The following is a 23,425-nucleotide window of genomic DNA, read 5'->3' as shown; positions in this document are numbered from 1 at the left end:
AACCACGGTTCTTTCACTCTACCATCCTTACCCTGCCTCAATGGGACAAACCTATCCAGAACCCCATGCAAGTACTCCCTAAACAACCTCCACATTTCTGTTGTGCACTTCCCCAAGAACATCTGTTCCCAATTTATGCTCACAAGTTCCTGCCTAATAGCATCATAATTCCCTCTCTCCCAATTAAAAACTTTCCCATATCGTCTGCTCCTATCCCTCTCCAAGGCTGTAGTAAAGGTCGAGTTATGGTCACTGTCTCCAAAATGTTCTCCCACCAAGAGATCTGAAACCTGATCAGGCTCATGGTCTCGTATGAGGTTCAGTATGGCCTCTCCTCTAGTCAGCCTGTCCACATACTGTGTCAGGAATCCTTCTTGGACGCACCTAACAAACTCCGCCCCATCTATCCCCTTTACCCTAAGGAGGTGACAATCAATATTAGGGAAGTTGAAATCACCCATGACAACAACCCTGTTATTTTTACACCTCCAAAATCTGCCTCCCGATCTGCTCCTCAGTGTTTCTGCTGCTATTGTGGGGTCTGTAGAATACTCCCAATAGAGTGATTGCTCCCTTCCTGTTTCTGACTTCCACCAATATTGACTCAGTAGACGATCCCTCCAGGACATCCTCCCTTTCTACAGCTGTGATAGTGTCCCTGGTACTTCTCCTATTAAAGTAGACACACTTCAGCCTGTCCAACTGACTGCAATCTTGCCCTTTCAACTGCCTATCCTTCCTCATAGTCTTTCTACATGCTGCATCTACTTGTACACCAAATGCACCAACCTCTGACCTATCACTCGAGTTCCCATCCCCCTGCCAAACTAGTTTAAACTGTCCCCAACAGCTCTAGCAAACCTGCCCACAAGAATATTGGTCCCCCTCCAGTTCAGGTGTAACCCATCCCTTTTGTACAGGTCATACCTTCCACAGAAGAGATCCCAGTGATCCACAAATCTGAAGCCCTGCCCCCTGCACCAACTCATCAGCCATGCATTGTGAAGGTGTTTCCACCCTTCTGAAAAAAGGGGTGAAGTGATCTTTGCTTGAATGGGAGCCAATCATCAGTAGGCTTATGAGAGTCAGACTGAAAGGAAACAATCACATCATCCTGAGTTAGTGCTACACTGACCCTTCCTTCATTAATGAGAACACGACCCTCTACTGCTGATGGTTAGGCAGTGTGAAAGATCACAATATCTGTTTTGCGGCTGTGAATTTTCAGTCTGATTTTGTGGCTGAATGTATCGAGTTGAGTTGTCTTGTATGTGATGTTGGAAAACGAGTTCATCTGCAAAGTCAAGGTCAGGTTCATCCCTGTAATTCAGGAACTGTATTTAGTTGAGATCATTGAACTTCAGAATTTCATTTAAAACAATGCTCCACAAGTAAATGCTTAAAGCTATTAGCTCATAAAGTGAGTTTTCATGGATTGGTTTATATTCCCTTAAGTAAACTAGATTAATGGTGATTTAATTGAGATGATTAAAAATCTTGAAGAAAGAAGCTATTTTTATGTGGAATACAAGTTTAAGATTAGAATGAGTTTTTTTTTAGTGTGAAGCATTTTTCTACACAAACGGTATTGGAAATCTGAAACTCTGCCAAAAAGCTAGGTCAATTGAGAATGATGGACATTTATCTGATGGAAGTTCAGTTCTGTTTGAAAAGGATTGAGCTGCCAGTAAGACAGAAAGAGATGCTGACAAAATGAAAAGGAAATCGGTACAAACAAGTTATTACAGGAAGATGTTCTTACGAATTATCTTTAAAATTCCAAGATTTTCTTTGAAAATGTCAGTTAACACAGTTATGGAAGTATACAAACTATAAAATCTTTTAACTTCTTTAAGAAGGGATATCAATAATTGATGATTTAGGTAAGTGAATCAATAGTTTATAATAATTCACATTAATTAATTAGTATAAGAAGCTACTTTGAGTTTAATTTGTTGCTTTTATCTCTTTTAATTTTGTCTCTAGTTGGAGTTGAGCATTTATGGAAAATGACCTCACTGAAGAATATATTTCTAAAATCAAAGTGTTGAAGACATCAAAAACAGCCTTTTGTTAAGAGAGTGAATACACAAACAATTATCCCTAGTTGCACAAAGCTGTCTGGGCCCTTTAATCATGTGTTGGCCTTACAACCAAGGCTTTTATACTTCATGGAAAGCCGGATATTGGTTTCGTAATATGCCCTTAAGCAGATTTCACATCGGTCTCATCAGTCTCCTCAGAACTGGGGTGGAGGCAAGTTCCCCAACCTTGAGGAACTATGAATAAGAGGAAGTTTGCCATCTGGTGCCTATGTGTGGGAGCACCAAGAGAAATGGAACAACTTCAGTGTAAATGATGCTCTTAATTAAAGCTCTTAAAGCTTTGTTACAGGAGTGTTGCTGAAGAAAATTCAGTATTGTACCACAGAAAAAGTTATTAGGACAAATCCAGGGGCTCCCTGGGGTATGGAAGACCTTACAGAAATCCAACTTTATGCAAATTTATGCAAATTCTCCCATAAATTTTTAAATAATTTTTGAAGATAGTTACAATAATAATAAAATATTTAGTGGTATTCATTAACAATTAGATATGTAAATAATCCATTAGTTTAATTATGGGTAGTGTTTGAGTGAACACAAGATATTCATTGAAGTGAATTATAGGAAGTTATGCAGAGCGATACGATGTAGGTTGCTATTAAAAACAGATGTTTCTGACTTCCGGAAATAATGGTTTATGAATGGTTCTCAGGAATTGTAACCCGGGGACTATCTGTACCCCTAAGTTTGGCTAAACAGGAAGTCTTATGGTACATTTTAAAGCAGATGAAATTTGGGGCTCAGGGCGAAGCTTCTGAAGGCACAGCTGCCAAGGAAGGAGAAATGAAATTGTGGGATATGCAAGCTGCCAACATTGGAGGAGCACGGACGTTTCAGTTAAATCGATACCCTCAAGTAACTCCAGACTAAGAATTTGGCTTATCCAGGGACACATTACAATTACCTACATAAAGAAAGCTCTAGTACAGAGTGAAGATTTGTAAGCTGTCCAGTGTGTGTAGGGCCACTGCTGGATATTAACTACCTGAAGCCTGCTCAACCTGTCAGCATGACAGATCAGGAAGTTTCTTGCTGCTTGCCTTCACCACCACAAGTGCAGTGGTCTGCAAGCTGACGAGCAGTGGAAAGCAGCTCAGACCCGGTGGTCGGTCTGTCTCCCTTGTTCCATTGACGATGCCCAACTGACATTAAAATGTGGATGAGCCAAAGGTTTCCCCAGAATGTTAACAGCAGCCACCGCACTTCAAAAGTTACCTTGCTGGGTGTAAAATGCTTTAGGATGTGAAAAAAACAGCTGGTGGAAAGACTATTACCGGCTATCACACAAAACCTCCATGAGCCAATTCCTTAACCTCCCCACCTGGGAAAAAAAAAGTTGTGCAAACTTCTTGATTCTGTCTTCATGAGATAATCATTAGCAACATTTTAACAAATCTATGCCTTTTCTCTTATAGGAGGAATATAACAGCAAAAAAAAAGGTTACAGAAGACTGAGTGCAGACAACTGCTTTGGACATTTAACCCCTTTTTGTATTCTGGTTACAAAACCAAGGATTATGTGTGCCTCTTTTATGGCCCTGTTTACTATACTGTTATTTTTGCATCAACTTGCATGATAAATACACCTCACATTCCTAATTTTACACTCTATATTTACTGAACACTTGCCTACATTGGAAATCACCTACTTATCCTTGCTCGTCCCACTGGCCTGACTTGCCTTCTGGAGCCTTTATCAGTCTTTGTCAAAACGTACTATCTCCTGTACTTTTGTTTTGACAGCAAAATCCCATCACACTGCCCTGAATTCTTTAATACAAACATAGTAAATAATAGCAGTCCCAAAACAGAATCTGTGGAAAACCAGTCCCCAATAACCTTAAATTTAGAAAGCAGTAGCACCAGATACAGCCTTTCCAAATGTCCCTTCTGCAAAAGAACCAACCAGCTTTCCCTCCAAGTCCATACGCTAAATTGGGCACATTAGTGTTCCCTCAATGTCACTGGGTTAAAGTGTTGGAATTCCCTGTGATTCCATCACAGAAGCACCAGCACCAAGACAGCAACAGATCAGGGAGTCTACTGATATCACACAGCAGGGAACTTTGAAATGGGCGGTAAGTGCAGCCCTGCTATCATCACATTGGCATGGGGTCTTAAAAGTACTAATGGAAATGAAGAGTGATGCTGTACACAGAATTTACCATTTACATAGGGTTGACAGTATATTTCTGAAGATTTCGGATCATTATCTTCAGTCTGCAGGCCGACTTAAGCAGGCTTTTGCATTCAGGTTCCAATATAAACAAAGAACCGTTGAAAGAAAATGAAAATATGATTTGTTGCTCACTGTGCTGCCTTAGAGATTAATCTTAAATTCCTGCAGACTATACACAGCCCTATATAGTTGTGAACCATACGTTTAGAATTTATTCACAACTGAGATGGGCTATTAATGAAATTTCATTTTAAACCACTGCAGCCCTAACAAACACCTGTACATACTTGCATCCCAGAATGTGGAGAACCAGTTTTCTTTAAAACATTGCACATTATTCAGCTTTTGTCACACGGTATTACCATTGACGACCCGAAACATTGACAATTCCTTTCCACCCATAGATGCTGCTGAACCTGCTGAGTTCCTCCAGCAGATTATTTGTTGCTCCAGATTCCAGCATTTGCAGTCTCCTGCGTTTCCATGACTGTTGACATTTTTAATCGATTTACCATGGCCAAGTTTTCACTGGTTTTGTTGCCTTCCAATTAGTCTTGGCAGTAGATATTGTGACTTTCTTTTGTTGTACCTTTGTCCTTCTTAGCTGCCTTGATTGACCGCATTCTTCAAAAATGTGTTTCACAGATAAGCCACCTTCAAGACTTTGCAATCATCAATTGGATCTCTTGCCCACAAGGTGGCAGTGTTACGTAAGTGGAGAGAAGTCAATTTCCATTTAATACAGAAGATGGAGAACGGAATTCAATTGCTATGTGCAGTGATTGCAAAAATAAAAGATGTATTAAATATATGAATTATTATTTTATTTGTGCTGTTTGGAATACAGGAAATTAACATAATAAATAGTGATATCATAGGTCATGTGCTGAAAAAAAAATATTTTAAAAGCTGCATGTAAGTTAGCCACCTTTCTGAACTGATGAAAAACACGAAGATGCTGGAGGAACTCAGCAGGCCAGGCAGCATCCGTAGAGAAAAGCAGGCGGACAACATTTCGGGTCAGGACCCTTCTTCAGGACTGAAGATAGGAAAAGGGGAAGCCCAATACATAGGAGGGAAAATCATAGTGTTTTTCATCTAGATTCCAGTGTCTGCAGTCCTTTTTTTCTCACCTTTCTGAACTGCCCCTCTGGTGAAGTTATTCCTACCATCAGATAGGGAGTTCCAGGATTCCATTTAAAATAAGAAAATGCTGGGAATACTCACAGGTCAGGCAGCATCTACAGAGAGAGAAAAACAAGAGTTGACATTTCAGATGGATAACTTTTCATCAGAGCTGCATTTTGATATATTTCCATGATAATATATGACTAAGTTAGGAACTTGTAGATGATGGAATGGCTTTGAGGTGCAGGAGACCGGTCACTGCAGAATACCCAATATTTAACCTGCTCTTGTAGCTGCAGGAATAATGCTGATGTTCCTCTCGGTTGCTGATAGTGATGTATTTGACTCTGGTAATAACATGAAAATTTCAAGGCGGGGTGGGGGATTGGTTAGATTTCATCTTATTGGAGAAAACCTGGTACGTATGTGCCATGAAAGTAATCTGTCACTTACCAGTCTAGGTCTTGGTGCACATGCTTTATGACCCGAGTGGTAAATGGATCTGAACAGTGTGTAGTCATCAGCAAACATCCTCACTTCTAGCCATAAGGAGGAAAGCTCATTGATGAAGCAACAGTAGACAATTCTGGGATTCTGCCCTGAGGGACTGGCGCTTTTCGCTGGGGCTGTGAAGGATGGCTTTCAAAAATACACAGCCTTTGCTATCACGAGAGCAGTCAGCCAATTCTTGATATCATGCAGAGTGAATTGGATTGCTTGAAGTTAAGGCTTTGTGACAGGAGAAACGGGAGATAAAGGGGGGGGGGGGGCGGCAACCACTCAGTGCTCTCAGGCTGAGGTTGTGGTGCGAACATTGCAGCCACGTCTTTTACACTCTCATTCCTGGGCTTTGCCTCCATTAAGATTGAAAATTTCATGGAGCTTTGTCTTTCAGTTCTACTATTCACAACTATTCACAACTGGATATACAGGACCTGGATATACAGAACTTTTCAATAATCTGCTCATTATTGAATGGACTGATTCCACTGTTTAGCCCATGGAACTTGTGCTGCAGTTTCATCAGGTCAGCACCTTAATTTCATATGCACCTGCTGCTGCTCCTGGCTGATCCTTCGTTGAACCAGGATTACTCCTCTGGTTTGATAGCAATGGCAGATTAAAGAATATGCCAAGTTATGATGCTAAAGAGAGTGGTGCTGATGATTTCCAATAACACCTCATGGTTGACCACGTTTAAAGTGCTAGATGTCCTAGTTGAATGTCACATAGCATGATGGCAGTGCCATACAAGAGTCCCCTCGATATGAAGGTGGGACATCATCCCCACAAGGGTCTTCCAGTGGGCCAATACTGTAAAGGAAATATATATGCAAAAAGTAAATTGGCGAGAAAAAGATCAAGTGGCTAGTTTTTCTTGTGCAGCTTCTCTCATTATTGACCATTGGCCCAGGCTGGCATCTGTGGTCTTTAGAGTATAACTACATTGTATTGGTATTGGTTTATTATTGTCACTTGTACTGAGGTACAGTGAAAAGCTTGTCTTACAAACCAATCGTACAGGTCAATTCATTACACAGTGTAGTTACATTGAGTTGGTACAAAGTGCATTGTGCAAAGTGTAAAAACAGTAACAGTACAGAGTAAAGTGTCACAGCTACAGAGAAAGTGAAGTGCAAGGTCACAACAAGGTAGATCGTGAAGTCATAGTCCATCTCATTGTATAAGGGAACCGTTCAATAGTCTTATCACAGTGGGGTAGAAGCTGTCCTTAAGTCTGGTGGTATGTGCCCTCAGGCTTCTGTATCTTCTTCCCGATGGAAGAGAAGAGAGGCTGGTGTCCGTGATGCACTGGGCTGTGTCCACAACTCTCTGCAGCTTCTTGCGGTCCTGGGCAGAGCAGTTGCCATACCAAGCCGTGATACATCCAGATATGTGCATCTATGGTGCATCGGTAAAAGTTGGTGAGAGTCAAAGGGGACAAACCAAATTCCTTTAGCCTGCTGAGAAAGTAGGGGCGCTGGTGAGCTTTCTCGGCCGTGGCATCTACATGATTTGACCAGGATAGGATGTTGGTGATGTTCACTCCCAGGAACTTGAAGCTCTCAACCCTCTTGACCTCAGCACCATTGATGTAGACAGGTTATCAGGTTACCAGGTTACCACCTAGCTAACTTACAGGAGTGCTCTTTCAATTTTGCCCAAACTTTTCAGATGTTTGTGAAAAGAACCATAAGGATCATTTGGATTAAGTACATCTTTGTTATATTCATATATTAGACTGGCCCATCTACAGTAGTTTGTTCTTTGTCTGAGTGGTTTGATACCATTAAGCAACTTTCTAGGACATTTCAGTAAGCACTCCACAGAGTTAATTGCATTGTTAGAATCTGTACATTAATATAGACCACAATCTGTTAGGACAACTGATTTCATATCCTAAGGGGCATTAATGAACCAGGCTGGATTTTATGATGTTTCACGATGAATAATGATTACCATATAGGTGCCAGCTTTCTAATTCCACATTTAATTAATTGAACTTAAAGTCCCCAGCTGCATTGGTGGAATTTGTAGTCATCTCCCCAAGCCTCTTGTGTAACACAACTGATAATAGAGGGTTTGTAAATGGCAGCAGAATTTTAAAGTTAGTGCAGAAGCACTTTAAATTTAACCTTTGAAATGGGCACACACAGCCTTTGATAGATAATTTAAGAGAAAATGTTGTTTGTTATGAAATCCTGTGGGCTGGCACTCAGAATTAAATGAACTATGGTAAGAAATGGTGGAGAAACACGTTAAAAATTACTTTTTATGACCCGTCCAAAGGGTGCATTAAAAATACACCTGGAATTTGCCTCACTTTCTTGTCAGTTGTTTCCTCAGCACTATCTCCAGCAATGAAAAACTTGAAGTAAATTTAATAGGCTTGTTGACTTTCATGGCTTTTAATGAATTTTTAGCTGTTGTGTTTTTTTTTAAGTAATTCCTTGTAGAGGGAAATATAAATTAAAAGCGAGTCAAAGCTGAGATGGAGAGCGGCACCTGAAGCCAGAAAGAAAGCAATGCAAAATTCTTCATGTTTTATGCTACTCAGATGCTCTCTGAACTGTTCCAGCAATTGATTAAAGTGGATTACATGCTTTTCAAATACATCATCACAGCTTTCTTTACATAATGTTTAAAGGCTTTATTGTTTAATGAATGGACGCAGTATTCCACTTACGGAATTGGGCAAACAATTCACTTCTATGTTATGGCTCTTGTTTGTCTATTGAAAGTACATGAGCAATCTCTGACATTGCATGTTTTTTCAAGCTTCCCGTCTCCCCACTCATTGTAAAGCAGTGGTCTTCAATTCAATCTTCCTTTCATAGCTTCTGGAGTGTACAGTTCAAAGAAATGAAATATAAGTGCACTATTTTGAGGCACATCAGAATGAAGCACCAATACATCAAAAGGACTTTTTTTTCCCCCCTCTTGCGCTCCGCTTCTAGCGAGTAAACTAATCCCAGCAGTAACCCTATGATCTCAAGATCATTCCATGATCTGGCAGAATATATTACCTGAGTACACACATTAATCTGACAGATTTTCAATCTTTCTGGTTAGGACATTTACATAACTTGTTTAAAAGAAACCAGTCAGAAAACAAGTGATTTAATAAGAGTTAACATTTTCAATGATGAAAGGTTCATGACCTGAAATATCAACTCTTCATCCTCTCTCCACGGATGCAGACTGGCCTGCTGAATATTTTCAGCATTTTCATTTCAGATTTACTGCATCTTTTCAAAGAATAATTTAAGACACAGCAATGAACTTGGAATCACTAAATTCCATTAATATTTATGGTAAAGTACATTACATTAATTGCCAATCTCAGGTGGTGATGGGGAGTGTTCAAGTTTGAGCAGCACCTCAACATGGGTGCACGCAATTGAAATATTTGCCATTCTGGTTTTGACAATGTCAACTATATTTCTTGCTATAATTAGATTTCCAGAGCACCACACTTCTGCAAGCTGACTAATAAAATCTTCTATTATAATTTGACCAACTAACAGGTAAACAAAACTTGCAGCAGTTAATCTCCATGTACGTTTTTGTGAGGAATGCATCTTGTAACTAGGTGTTCTTGATTGATAGGCAAGAAAATCACAACGTATTGAAATATAATTTATATGTTATTATCAGTAAGTCTGTTTTAGCAGAGAAAAAGTATGAGACACAAGTAGTTTCCTTTGTAGCTTAGGATATCCTTAAGCACTTAGTGAATGACCCTTTTGAAGTATGGTCACTTGTAATATTGAAAAAGCTAGTCAATTTGCACAAAAACTCCCCGTGAACAAAGGAAGATTAAAAAATTAGATTATCGAAGGATAAATGCTTGCTAGGGCAGCCAGAGAAAGTTTCTTTTTTTCCTCCCTCCAAGATAATGTTTTGGAATCTTTAATGTTTACTTGATATTTGTTGAAGGTCTTATTCAAAAGAATGACACATTTGTAAGCAGATGTCACCCAGTAGTAGTGTGCTCAATTGCATAGTGAATCCACAAGCTTCTAACTCAAGCAGAAACATTACAAACTGAGACACAGATAATAAATAAAAGGTATGTTCAGATACAATAAAACAGAATGATATGTGGAAGCTTTAGAGAAGGTGCAGAGGAGATTTACTAGGATGCTGCCTGGATTGGAGAGCATGAGTTATGAGGATAGGATGAGTGATTTAGGGCTTTTCTCTTTGGAGAGGAGGATGAGAGGTGACTTGATGGAGGTGTACAAGATGATAAGAGGCATAGATGGAGTGGACAGTCAGAGACTTTTTCCCAGGGCGAAAATGGCTTAATTTTAAGGTGATTGGAGGAAGGTATAAGGGGGATGTCAGAGGTAAGTGTTTTTTTTTTCCACACAGAGTGGTGGGTGCATGGAACACACTGCCTGCAGAGGTTGTGGGGGCAGATGCATTAGGGACATTTAAGAGACTCTTCGATAGGCATATGAATGATAGAAAAATGGAGGGCTATGTGGGAAGGGTTAGAGAGATCTCAGAGCAGGATAAAATGTCAGCACAACATCTTGGGCCGAAGGGCCTGTACTGTGCTGTAATGTTCTATGTTTGTTCTATATATTAGAAAGGTTATTTGTATAGATTCTATATATTTTTCCTTTAATGAGAACCTAGAGTTATTGGGGGGGGGGGGGGGGGGGGAAGCATAATGTACAAGAGACCCACCCATAAAACTACCTCTTAATTGATACATATACCACTGACTGATCACCCAATTCACCAAAATAAATCAACAATTTTTGGATTGCTATGCATAGAATATAAGCAGGAGGGTTCACCTATTACCCTGACCAACTTTAATTCTTCCAAACCAATGTCATCATAAACAGATCAGGGGTCATTTTTTTCTGCTGTTGTTGAAGAGTGCTGTGCACTGAAATGTGTCACATAAATGCAACTTGTTTAAAATATTTAGAACATTTTTAATACACAAGTATCTTAAGGAGCTCATAAAAGGAATGACATCAGTTCTGTAGTTTGTAGGAAGGTAGAGAAATGAGTGGAATTGAATAATGCAATGATTTGTATATGAAAATGGGGATTTTAAAATAAATGTGATGAAAGCTAATGGAGAAGAAGCCTGAGAAGCATTAGAGGAAGTCAGCATGTATCAGAATTCTGAACAAGTTGGTTTTTGTAGACTCGGGAAAGCTAGCTCACTGTGGGAGAGAGACAAAAATGGAGAGGGACACCAGTACTGGTGATCAGCTGAAATTCAAGTCTTTTATCTAGTTGAAAGTCAAAAGATCTGTAGAGAAGTACAAAGGGAAGGCATTCCTGGAAATCATGATGCATAACAAAATTTCACATAACAAGATTAAAAAAAATACCAACAAACCCTGGTTAAACAATTTTATGGCAAGAAGAGGGAAAGGTAGTTTCAGGACAGACTTCACTGTAAACAATTTTCCATTATACAGGGCTTCATAATATGAAAAGGAATGGAATATGGGTCATACATATGGGGAGTTGCAGTATTTTTCTGATCAAGTTGAAGTACATGGTGATGCCATTTAGAAAATTGTGTAGCAGAGCAACCAACATTAAGTCAAGGATGGTAGTGGTGTTGTCAGCTTAGAAAGTGAAGCATTGAGAATTTTAGAATTCTATTGCAGTTGCAAAATACTTGTAAAATATACACTAAACCACATACTTATTTTACATACAACTCACATTTGTTTTATTATCCATAAAATATACAATAATCTCAGTAATGTATTTAAAGAATACAGGTAGGTAACCAAGCAGTCCCAATATCTATATACATGCTATATTCTTAACTTCAAGGAAATAAAACAAACCAGAAGTACATTAAATCATAAATTTTGTCCCGTTTCACGCTTTGTCATTTTGAGAAATTAGTTTATACTTTATAGGATTCCAGTTATTAAAATACCATGGTTTGATGGAAGATTTTTTAAGGGCTATTACCCAAGACTGCTGAAAAGTCAGGCCGACTAAAAAGTGGAATAACAAGTAAAAATCATACAGTAGTTGACAACCAAATAAAGAAACTGTTGAATGAAATGTAACAGGAAACTTTTAAGAATGTAGTGATTTAAAAGGACTGAACTGAACCCAGTCATTAATTGTGCTCTCCAGGCCTGCTGTTTGGAATGAAATGAACTAAATCCAACACACTTCAGGAGCACTATTTTAATTAATCTAATTTGTACCAAGTAGTGTTTTTATATTTTTTTTTTAAAAAACTATCCATTTGGGCAGCTAACTGGTAAATGACCTTCACACACAGCCTTTTCAGTCTGAACTGAAGGGAAGTAAAAACAATACTATCATGCTATAGCAGTGCAAACAGAATGAAAATGCTGCCTCCTTCAATGCCAGTCATTACATTCTGGATTAATTTTTCCCAAATAGAAGCAAATCATCAACAGGCAGCTAAGTATTGCCTATTTCACATGGGGTGTTAAGAAGAAATGTCTCAACAGGGAAAATGGTCTGTTTTCATACATCCCCCTCCCTGAATGCACAGACATCAGAAAAATAAAAACAGACAATAATGAAGGCACTGAAGTAATTGGAAACCAAACACACAGTTGTACAAACATGACTTAAATAACTGCAAAATAGTTTATTATCTAAAAGACGAAAAGCAGTCATAACTAAAGATTTCTACTCTGCAAGTCCAGGCAATCTTCCTTTCCAAGAGCCAACATTTTGTGGTATATTTTACCTCCAGAATCAACAAATCTGAATTTTAAAATACCAATTATACTTCAAAGTATACCTGTAAAATTAAGATTTGAGAAATTAAATATAATGGATAGCCTTCCGTAACAACCTAGCAGATTTGTACATTAAATTATCCAACACTCTGGCTGCACCACATTCATTGGTCTTCAGTCAAACTAGGACAGTAGGAAAAAGACGTGTTGGCTAACAGAAGCTTTCAATTTTCTCTTCCCTTTCCCTTCCCTCCCTACCACAACGCCTCTACCGTAGACATGCAAAACCAGTAAGATCTAGAACTGATCAACAAATGTACATCAAAATCCTGAACAGTTTCACTTTAATACTGTTAAAGCAAAGTTCTAAAAGTTGTAGCTTGAGAGATCTTCAGATACAGCCAAGTCTTTAATTTTTTTTTTACATAATTTTTTAAAATCAGTTTATTTGGTCCCTTTGGCAAATCACCATGCAACTGAGTAATGTGATGTATACCAGCTTTTTTTTTAATATAAATGCCATTTTCTTCACTAAATGGAGTAATGCCTTGGATTCAGGAATATTTGATTGCCCTTCCCCATTTAATTTAGATAGTGCTATTCCACCCAGCTTATAAAATCTTCTTCTTCAAACCATTAACCAGTGTAGACTGTTGAAATGGATCCTGGCACTAGAAATAAAAAGCATTAAAATAACATTACATTGGCATTTATCAACAGAGCCTGTAGTTTCTTATATTGTCTACAAACTTTGAGCTGCTTGCTTTTTTTGTTCCATGGACCTGCAGTCTTCTGTGTCTTCTGATAAATTCAACTTTAAACCTATAATGTCCTTTTTCCACTTGGCTGACAGAGTTTAGAAGGCGCTCATTTTAAAAATACCCATCCATTTATGGGCATGCTGCAAGGGCTTTCATTGTGAAAACTGAAGTCAGTGCATTCAGTAGGTCTCTGAATCAGAATCATTTAGTTCATCATCTTCAGCATAAGGATAACCATCTTCTCTGCCTATACTGTTCAAACTGCAGAAAGAACTATGATCGCTTCTCATTATCGGTAGAGAATCAAAGGACACAGTCTTTGAAGGATTGCTGTAGTGATTAATGGTATTAAAACTTAGAGTAGGTAAAGTGCTGCTGGATGAGACAGGCATCATGGTGGCTAGAATGAGGGCTAAACAGTCTGCCACATCTTTATTTGGAGCACAGGCCAATGCAGGCGTGTAACCTAAAACGGAAAATTTTAGAAGATTATAAAAGCTTATTCGATCCATTTACCAACAATTATTCAATCCATTTCAAGTTGTTAACAGTCTTCATTTTTATTTAAGTTAGTCTATGCAAATAATATGAAATTTCATTATAATTCATCAAAGGTTAGTGTAAATATAGCAAAAGCAACAATTAACTTGGATGAAAACATTAAAAAAGGATGTAACATTGTGCAAATTGTTATGGGTAATTTTTGACAATCAGCAGGATTAAAACAGATGAGAGATACAATGTCAGTAGTGTCCAGCTGCAATCGTAAGAGGAAAAATTGTAATGTACAGTTAAGATTGTCCTAACTTGATTTTAGCATCGGGGAGAAGTAGTCTGTGTTTCAAGTTACCTCCTTGGAAAGGAGATTGAAGATTTTTGCAGTTATGCCCTCAATGTAAAAGTTATTTGCTGTATTTATTATCTCAATTTTAAGTTGTACTGTGCAGTAAACACTGACATTGGTCCAGTGCCTTCCAACAAGGTCAAGAAAGTTGCTGAGCAAGTTCTAGGTCGGGAATGAACAAACATGACCTCCTCTTTAAGGTTGATTATTATGAACTAAAGCCAAATTCATCTGAGCAAAACAAAATTAAAATAACTGAACATGCAATTACAAATTTATCCATAAACTCCTCCAACGTCACTCATTGATGTGAAGCAATCAGCTGCCAAAGCCCATTATACTTATTTATCATCAGGTATTACTGTCATTTGAATTTTCAGCAGGATGAATTTAAAATGAATATAAACCTACCATTCTCGTCTACAGCTAGTACACTGGCCCCTTTGCTTAGAAGCTCTTGCACAACCACAGTAAGTCCATTGCGTGCCGCAACATGTAGTGGCCTGTGGATACAGAAATTTTGCATTTTTTCTAGAGAATCATACAGCAAGGAAAAAGGCCATTCGGCCCAACTCGTCCATACCGACCAGTGGGCATCCCTCCGTATTAACCCCATTGCGCAGCACTTGGTCCACAGCCCTCTATACGCAGGGAATTCAAGCAGTCATCTAGATACTTTAATGCTGTCAGCGACCCAGCTTTAACCATGCTCTCAGGCAGAGCATTCCAGGTACTTACCACTGTCTGGGTGAAAGGGGTCCCCCTCATATTCCCTCTGAATCTCTTAACCACCAACCCCACTTACCCTAAACCTCTGTCCTCTAGTTTTATCTACCTCTGATATGGGGAGAAGTTTCCTGCAGTTTACTCTATCTATACCCCTCAATTTTATATACCTCAATCATGTCCTCTCTTAACCTCCTCTGCTCCAGGGAGAAAAGTCTCTCCTCATAACTGAACTGCTCCATCCCAGAGAACATCTGGTGAATCTCCTCTGCACCCTCTCCAGTACTTTCACTTCCTTCCTATACCTTGGATACCAGAACTGCAGCTGAGGTACGCAGAACGCAGTACTCCAGCTGAGGTCAGACTGTTTTATAAAGTTTGAGCATAATCTCCCTACATTCGTTATCAGTATCCCAACTAATTAAGGCCAGCATCCTGTATGTCTTCCTAACCATGTTACCTGCATTGATACCTTCAAGGATCTATGGACTTGTACTCTGAGGTCCCTCTGTTCCTCAATATTCCCAAAGTTTCTACCAGTCATGGAACCTCATGAGTGCTCCCAAGATGCATCATTCCACATTTGTCTTGATTAGATTCCAAATGACATTTTTAGCCTATTTCAGCAAAACATCGATATCCCTCTGCAGCCTAAGACAACCTTCCATACTATTAACAACTCCACCAATCTTCGTGTCATCCACGAACTTATTGATCATGCCTCCCAGATCCAAGTCATTCACATACATTACAAACAACAAGGGTCCCAACAACAATCCTTGTGGGATACAGGCATTCAATCACAAAAATAACCCTCTACCATCACCCTCTGTCCCCTTTTGCCAAGCCAATTTTAGATCCAGTTTGTCAATTTTCCCTGGATCCCATGGGCCATAATTTTTTGAGCTAGTCTCCACATGGGATCTTGTCAAAGGCTTTACTGAAATCCATGTAAATCACATCGACTGTCCTGTCCTCATCAAGACACTTTGTTACCTCTTCCAAGAATTCAATCATTTTATTAGACAGGATTTTTCTTTGACAAAGCCATGTTGGCTCCCCGATCAGTTGCTGCCTTTCCAAGTGATCGTTAATCCTCTCCCTCCAGCATCTTCCCTACCACTGATGTTAGGCTCATGGATCTTTAGCTACTAGGATTTTCCCTGCTGTCTTTCTTGAAAAGGGGGACCACGTTTACGGTCCTCCAGTCACCTGGTACCTTTCTTGTGTACAGCAAAGATTTAAAAATCTCAGCCAGAGCCCCAGCAATCTCTTCCCTTGCCAACTGCATCAATATAGGATAAATCCCATCTGGTTCTGGGGATTTATCCACTTTTAAACCTGCAACCAGGCATCAAGTACCTTCTCTTTATTTATGGAGACGTGCCCCAGACTTTCACCTACCCCTTGACCGAGTTCTCAAACTACAGAGTCTATTGCTTTTGTGAGTACTGATGAAAAGTATTCATTTAGGACCTCACCTATACCTTCTGACTCATGCATAGATTGCCCCTGTTGTTCCTAATGGGCCCTACCTATTCCCTGGTTACTCTTTTCCCCTTAACATACTTACAGAACGGCTTCAGATTTACCTTAATCCTGTCCGACAATGATCTCCTGTGACCCATTAGCTTTTCCAATTTACCCTTTAAGTGCCTCCTAAACTTTTTCTACTTATGACAGGCCTCCCGTCATTAGTTCCCTATAATTGTCACGCGCTTCCATTTTTTCCTCTTTATTCAACCCTCAATGTCCCTCAACATCCAAGGTTCCCAATCCTTGTTACACCTGGCTTTGACCCTTTTGAGAATATGTTGGCCTTAAACTCTTGTTGTTTCTCCTTTGAATACTTCCCACTGTGCAGATATAGATTTACCTGCAAGTAGATGGTCCCAATCTATCTTTGCCAGGTCCTCCATTATATTAATGAAATTGGCCTTAACTCAATTTAAGACCTTAATTACTGGTCCATCCCTATCCTTTTCCATAAATACTTTAAAATATAGAGTTATGCTCACTTTCTCCAAAATGTTCCCCTAATGCTACTCTCTCCACTTGACCAGCTACATTCTTGAAGGTCCAGTAATGTTACTTCCCTTGTTGGTCTATCTACATACTGTGTCAAAAAACTCTCCTGGACACTCCTCAATAATTCTGACCCCTCTAAGCCACTAAAGCTAAGGCAATCCCAGAGGCTGTTATATAACTGTGCAGTTACATTGTTATGTAGGACAATGCAAGAAAATACTTTCACTAACAATGAAATTTTTAAAAAACTGCAAATGCTGGAAATCTGACATAAAAACAGAAAATGCTGGAAAAACTCAGCAGGTCAGACAGCATCTATGGGAAGAGAAACAGTCCATGTTTTGGGTTTGTGACCTCTTGTCAAAATTGACTGTTCTAATGAAGGGTCACAGACCCAAAACATGGACTGTTTCTCTTTCCACTTTCATTGGCAATAGTTCTATGAATATTCGGTACATGGAAAACCTCGTTAGAGGCTTGACCACCCATTATATGAGTGACCACTCGTTATATCTGCAGGTGACAATATGTAAAATGTTTTCAAAATTTCAAATGTTCTAACCACACATTTGTTATCTCACATCAGCAGGAATTTTTAGTATTTTTTAAATCCAAAGTTTTAAGATCTACCATTTTATATCTTTATATAATAGTCTTTATTTTAAATGAAAAAGCTATATAATTAACAAGTAAACAGTGCTGGAAATGTTCAAAAACTTTGGCAACAAATGGTAGGTATTTTCCACAACCCCCCTCCATTAGTGTGCCTGCCATTTTAATTCTTTTTCCTACTCCAACAAATTTAACCTCTCTGCCATAAACCTCGACACTGTTCTGATGAAGCTTGACATAGCATTTGAACATAAGAAAATAGAAGTAGGCCATTTGGCCCCTCAAGCCTGCCTCACGATTCATCGTGATCATGGCGGATCAGTTCCTCCAGCCCTCAGTTCCTCTCTTTCAACAATTTATCTACTTCCTCTTAAAATACTCCTAATTTTCTAGGCTCCACAACCCTCCATGGTGCGGAATTCCAGAATCACCCCCTTCGAGAAGAAATTCCTTTCCAACTCAGTTTTATATGGCCACCTCTAAACAAGGAAAATCATCTCACCTTTTGATTAGCCTTCCAGACTCTACGTGGGAGTTCAGTAATTTTAGAATGTTATTTGACTATTCCATCTACACATCCTTTAGAGTTATTCTTTACTGTTTAAACAAAGAAAATACTGGAAACACTTTGCAGGTCAGACAGCATATAGAAAATTTAAGACACAGGAGGCCATTCAGCCTGTTGTGCCTGTGCCAGCCGATAAAGAATGACTTATCCCAATCCCATCTTCCAACATTTGGTCCATACCCATTATATGATGAGGGTTACTGTCTCCACTACTGTTTGGAGGCAGTAGTTTGGCATCTTTGGAGAGAGAAATAGAGTTTTAGGTCAGTGACCTTTCATTAGCCTGAAACAACAACTCCTTTCTCAAATGCTACTGGACTTTTTAGTATTTCCAGCATTTTCTGTTTTCATTTCAGAATTCCAGCATCCACAGTATTTTAAAATCATGTTACAAAGTTGGAAAAAGGAACAGCCACCTTATGTAGAGCAATATCCTGCATATAGCAGGATAAATGATTCTTCACCACTGCTGTGCATTGTTTGAATACTGAAAGAACAGTAGGATGCAGCTCTAATTGGGTTAAACAGGATTATCTGGCTTAAGAACTGTAATGTTGCTTCAATTATTTTCTCAGCATTTTGCCAACCAGAGCTACAACCTTCCAAGAATGGGCCAATGCAGAATTTATGATTTTGAAGAAACCTACAGAAAGCTTTCATGAGCATTTCATTTTTTTTAATACTTTGTACACACACCTTTTCACCAGATTCTATTTATATTCGTCTGAAGAACCTTAATAGTCGAAAAGTGTAATGGCATAGATATAAAATCTACACAGTGCTTGCCTTCTATACAGTTCTGTTGTTTTGCAGTGATCACATTCAGCTAAAGAATGCCATTAAGTTATGCGAGGCACTAAACAATTAACAATTCTAAGAAACCAGCTCATTAATGGACATATTTTTCTTTAAATTGGCAAATCTGCTTGCTTTCCTCTCCAAAAACCAAAACCAACTGCTCTCTGACCTCCATCATTGGCTAATACTAGAATCCTGTTTTTCAAACTAACATTAGTAGATTTGGAATATTCATTGAGAACACAAGGACAAAAGCATAGCTCAACATCCACCACTGCAGAAGTAAAACTAATTTTTTTTTGAAAAATAATCAAAAGTACTTACGTTTGTAATGAAGTATTTGTTGAATTTATGAGGCTTCTGTCAATGATCTTCTCCAGTATTAACAAGGCACTAGTTTCATGGCCCTAAAATGAAATTTTTAAATGAAATCTTACTTGCAAATATAAACTATTCCTTGGACACTATTAAATTGCCTGAGTGTTTAAATTAAAAGGCATATAAAGAATTTACTTAAACTGATGCTTCTGAAGTTACAATCTTTTTTCACTATTTGTATAGTAAGTTGATCATCATAAAAATCAAAGATCAAGGGTTCCCATTCAGATTCTTTAATAAATAAAAATGCAATGCAAATAGTATAAAACAGACCTGACAATCATTAGTATTTTCCTCATTTAATATGTTTGTCTAGCAGTACTATCATGTAGCTCAATGTTTGGTAAAGTCAATGACACAAGAGGCAGCCATTCAACCCATCAGGTCCGGGTTAGGTCCTGAGGAGGAAATCCAACAGTCCCACTTCCCCAGCAAAAAATAAAATGTAATGCAGCATCTATAAATGAATGAATGGTCAACTCTGATACAGGGTTGACCAATCTGCAACGCTGACCAGCCGTTTGCCTCAACAGATGACATGCTGAGTTCTTCCAACAGTTTATTTTTTGCTTCTTCAGTCTCATTTCCCCTCTCCTTATTTCCCTGTACCCCTGCAACTCTTACGAGTGCCATTAACTCCCCTTTGATTCTTCCTATCATTAATCTACACAATGGGGTGATTTACAGTAACCTGCCATTAAATCTTTGGAATGCAGGAAGAACCCGGAGCACCTGCAGGAAACTCACACCGTCACAGAGAGAACACCCGAAGTCAGGATTGAATTCAGGTCCCTGGATCTGTGAAGCAGACACCAATTGCTGTGGCACCATTACATTAAACAAAATTGGTACACTGCATGTACCACAAAGTCTGCTATTTTCCTTCCAGGTCCTCCATGCATTTGACATGCTAATGCACAGAAGCACCATGACAAGTGCAATGGCATCAGAAGCACCAAGTGCAATGGCATTCACCCAGCATTTCAAACCATGTCCAGAAACCATTTCTGCGATTTCCATTCACGTGTCGAGTAGACCTTCACAATACGAGGCCTGCATCATCCAACGTTAAAGGGAATCCACCCAAGCAGAACCAGGGCTGCGAACCAGTTTCAGGTGGGTCCACCTTAACTTAAAAACATAACCCTCAGTGCCTCTCCTTAAGCTTCCAATACTATCCCCTTATTTGCTCCAACCCCAAAGCAACTGATGGCAACCCCTACCTCTTGGCCTAGTCCAATCTAATCCTTGAGATCCTGATCTCTTCCTGCCCACGTTCCCAGCCATGAGCCATGTGCGATGTGCGTAATAGGATTTGGATTGAGGGTCCCTCAAAAAAAAAAGTATGCTGGCGTGCCAAGCACTAACTATTTCATGTACCTTTCCAGGAGCTTAGGGAATTTCTAAACCACTGTTACATAATTTAAACTACCTTGCAAAAAAACTTATTGATGTTACTCAACATTGCCAAGCAAATTCATTAAAAGTGGCAGACCTGAAAATTAACCCTCATCACATACAAAAATCACTTGAATGCAAACTTGAAGAACAATGAGTTGCATGGCTATGGATCATACATAGAAAAGTAAGATTAGGTGGGTGTCATCTCCAGTGTCATAAAATCCCTACAACTCTAGTTATTTCTTTAACTCATCATTTTTAGTTATCGGTTCTGCAATGTGTTGTTCATTTTTTGGTTAAATTGCTTGAGTTTCCAATTTTAAACAAGGATGATTAATTACTTCCAATCCAATGCAAAACTGCAAACAATGAGAATGAGATTAAAATTGTTTTAGTTCTATACTTTGCTTAACTTTACTGCCTTTTCCTAAAAGTGGAACAATCAATTCATCAGAGAAGTTAAAAGGTATTCTAATATTCAGCAAGGAACTATTTAAAAATGGAGTTTCATTAACAGTTCACATTTATGATTAACTTTTATTTGTATAGAATCTAGATTTTTTTTTAAAATGATGTTCAACCTCTACATCAAAAAAATACTGCCATTATCTCATAGAAAGGAGGAGAAAGCAAAGAATGAAACAAAACATTCCTTGAAATCTGCAATGCTGCATAGCAGATTTTGGTCACAACATCTTACAGTGTACAAAAGGTATCAAAATGCAAAAATCTTGTTCCTTCTTGGTAGACAAGGGCATTTTCCAGGTGTCATTTCTGTCACGGTACAATACAAGAGCAATACGAAGTTTGCAGTGATATGGTCTAGCACAATGATGGTTTGAAACCATAACCACACACAATGCCAAATGTTAAAACTTAACCTGCTCTCTGGAAATCTATATTAACAAGACGTTCTGCTCATGTCTCTGATATTAAATTGCTTTTAGGAATTGAAACACTATTTAAAATACAGCTTGTGTCAATATGTGGGCAGATGTTATCTCTGCTTGGATGTGAGCTATGATGGTGGTAGATGGTACACGAGTCAATTTAATTAGATCATGGGCTAAAGTAGGCCACCAAACCAACATTATGATAATCCCTCAATTTGAAGTCAAATTGATTCTGGTTGAGAAACTGAAACATGAAGGAATTCAGCATGCTGATGCAGTCTTAACTGCAAGCCACTGCTCACCAGTGTAAATTTAATTGACATCCAAGCTCCCTGCCTTTCAGCGGCAAATAATTAGGGCAAGAATAAACAAATGTAAGAGATCCAAGAAGATGACCTTCAGGGTGAGGAGATAGGATTAGAAGTTCAAACAGAATGCCAGTATTTGCCAAGGTTCTGAAGTTGGCAAATAGGAAACACTGCAATTACTTTTGGTTGTTGTATTAAAATAGAGAAGTGTTAAATAGCTGCTAATATTCAACATTAGAACTGTAATAAAATTTCAGTTTTATAAGGTTTTTGAAGTTTGACACTCACCTTACTACAGGCCAAATGAAGGGCTGTATTCTTGCACACATCCTGCAGGGTAAGATTGGCCTTTGCGCTGCTAACTAATACCTCTAAAATAAACAAATATGTGCATTGGCATTTTAAATTTCAGTACAAGGATTGTATTAAAATGAACAATCCATTAATGGAGAAGTTTGAGTTATTGAACTGATTATGGAATATGGACAAAAGCTCCACATGTTCAATAACACACTGCCACTCAATAACCATGAACACAACTGATTTAGTTAGAATTTACTGAACATTCAAATTAAAAACCTAATTAACAAACAAGATCACCTTAAAAACAATTATCCAAAACCAATGTATATGATGGTATGTAGGACTCTTAGAGAGGAATACTGCATTTTGCATTTACAATTGAACATAGATTGATTAATATGTGCAAAAAGACTCAAGTTCTAAAGCACCCTACTAACCATATGAGAAAATAACCTCGCAAAGATTTCAGACAATTAAATGTATGACCTACTCACAACCTTGCAGCTCAGCATTGATTTTGTTTCACTTCTCGGTAAAAACAGTAAAGGACATGTGCTTACCAACTGCATTAGTCTGTCCATTCTCAGCGGCCATCATTATTGGCGTTTTTCCAGTTGAGTCTGCAGTATTTACTTGGGCATTATGGCTGAGAAGAAGCTGTAAACATTCAACGTGATCTGTGAAAGCCGCAGCATGAAGTGGGGATCTGTGGCAAATACATTAAATTACAGTCATTTAATGGTGCTTACTACTTCCTTCAATTTTCCTAGAGGGTAGATTAAGTACCTTTAAAAATTACTTTATTCCAAGTATTAGATATACGATCACCAATTGACTCACATCCGCCTTTTTCAATTCCACTGGATTGTTGTGCCAGAGAAGTGCAAGAAAGGATTACATTTAATTAGCTCTTTATGACGTCCCTCAGAAATGCCTTTAAATATTTCAGCTACCATAAATTATCTTGATATCACTACATATAAGTGAATATTGCATACAGATTTTGCCAATGAGATAAATTGCCATTTAGCCTCTCTTTGGTGGTACTGAAGTAGTAACACTGCCAAAATCAAAGAGGATATTTTGCAGATGCCATCTGATCTTAATGAAACACAAGACCGATTGCCGAAGGTAAAATAGAGCAAGGCTGTGGTTACAATCCTCAATGGATAT

At 38.6% G+C, this 23,425-nt stretch overlaps 1 protein-coding gene across 1 annotated transcript in view; it reads right to left on the bottom strand.

The window, feature by feature from the left end:
• Positions 1-11,527: 11,527 nt before the first annotated feature.
• Positions 11,528-23,425, bottom strand: part of ankrd28b (ankyrin repeat domain 28b) — a 122,954-nt gene continuing 111,056 nt past the window's right edge. The window contains exons 25-29 of the mRNA XM_052015873.1: positions 22,813-22,958; positions 22,238-22,320; positions 19,294-19,376; positions 14,649-14,740; positions 11,528-13,859 (exon numbers count right to left, since the gene is read on the bottom strand). Of these exons, the coding sequence (XP_051871833.1) occupies positions 13,573-13,859; positions 14,649-14,740; positions 19,294-19,376; positions 22,238-22,320; positions 22,813-22,958 (691 nt within the window). The 3' untranslated portion in view covers positions 11,528-13,572. The remainder of the gene's footprint in view (positions 13,860-14,648; positions 14,741-19,293; positions 19,377-22,237; positions 22,321-22,812; positions 22,959-23,425) is intronic.

Source organism: Pristis pectinata, chromosome 5 (genome assembly GCF_009764475.1).
Source record: "Pristis pectinata isolate sPriPec2 chromosome 5, sPriPec2.1.pri, whole genome shotgun sequence".
NCBI classification, from domain to species: Eukaryota; Metazoa; Chordata; class Chondrichthyes; order Rhinopristiformes; family Pristidae; genus Pristis; species Pristis pectinata.
Note: the sequence above shows the minus strand (reverse complement) of the source record. Positions and strands in the feature narration are given on the sequence as shown.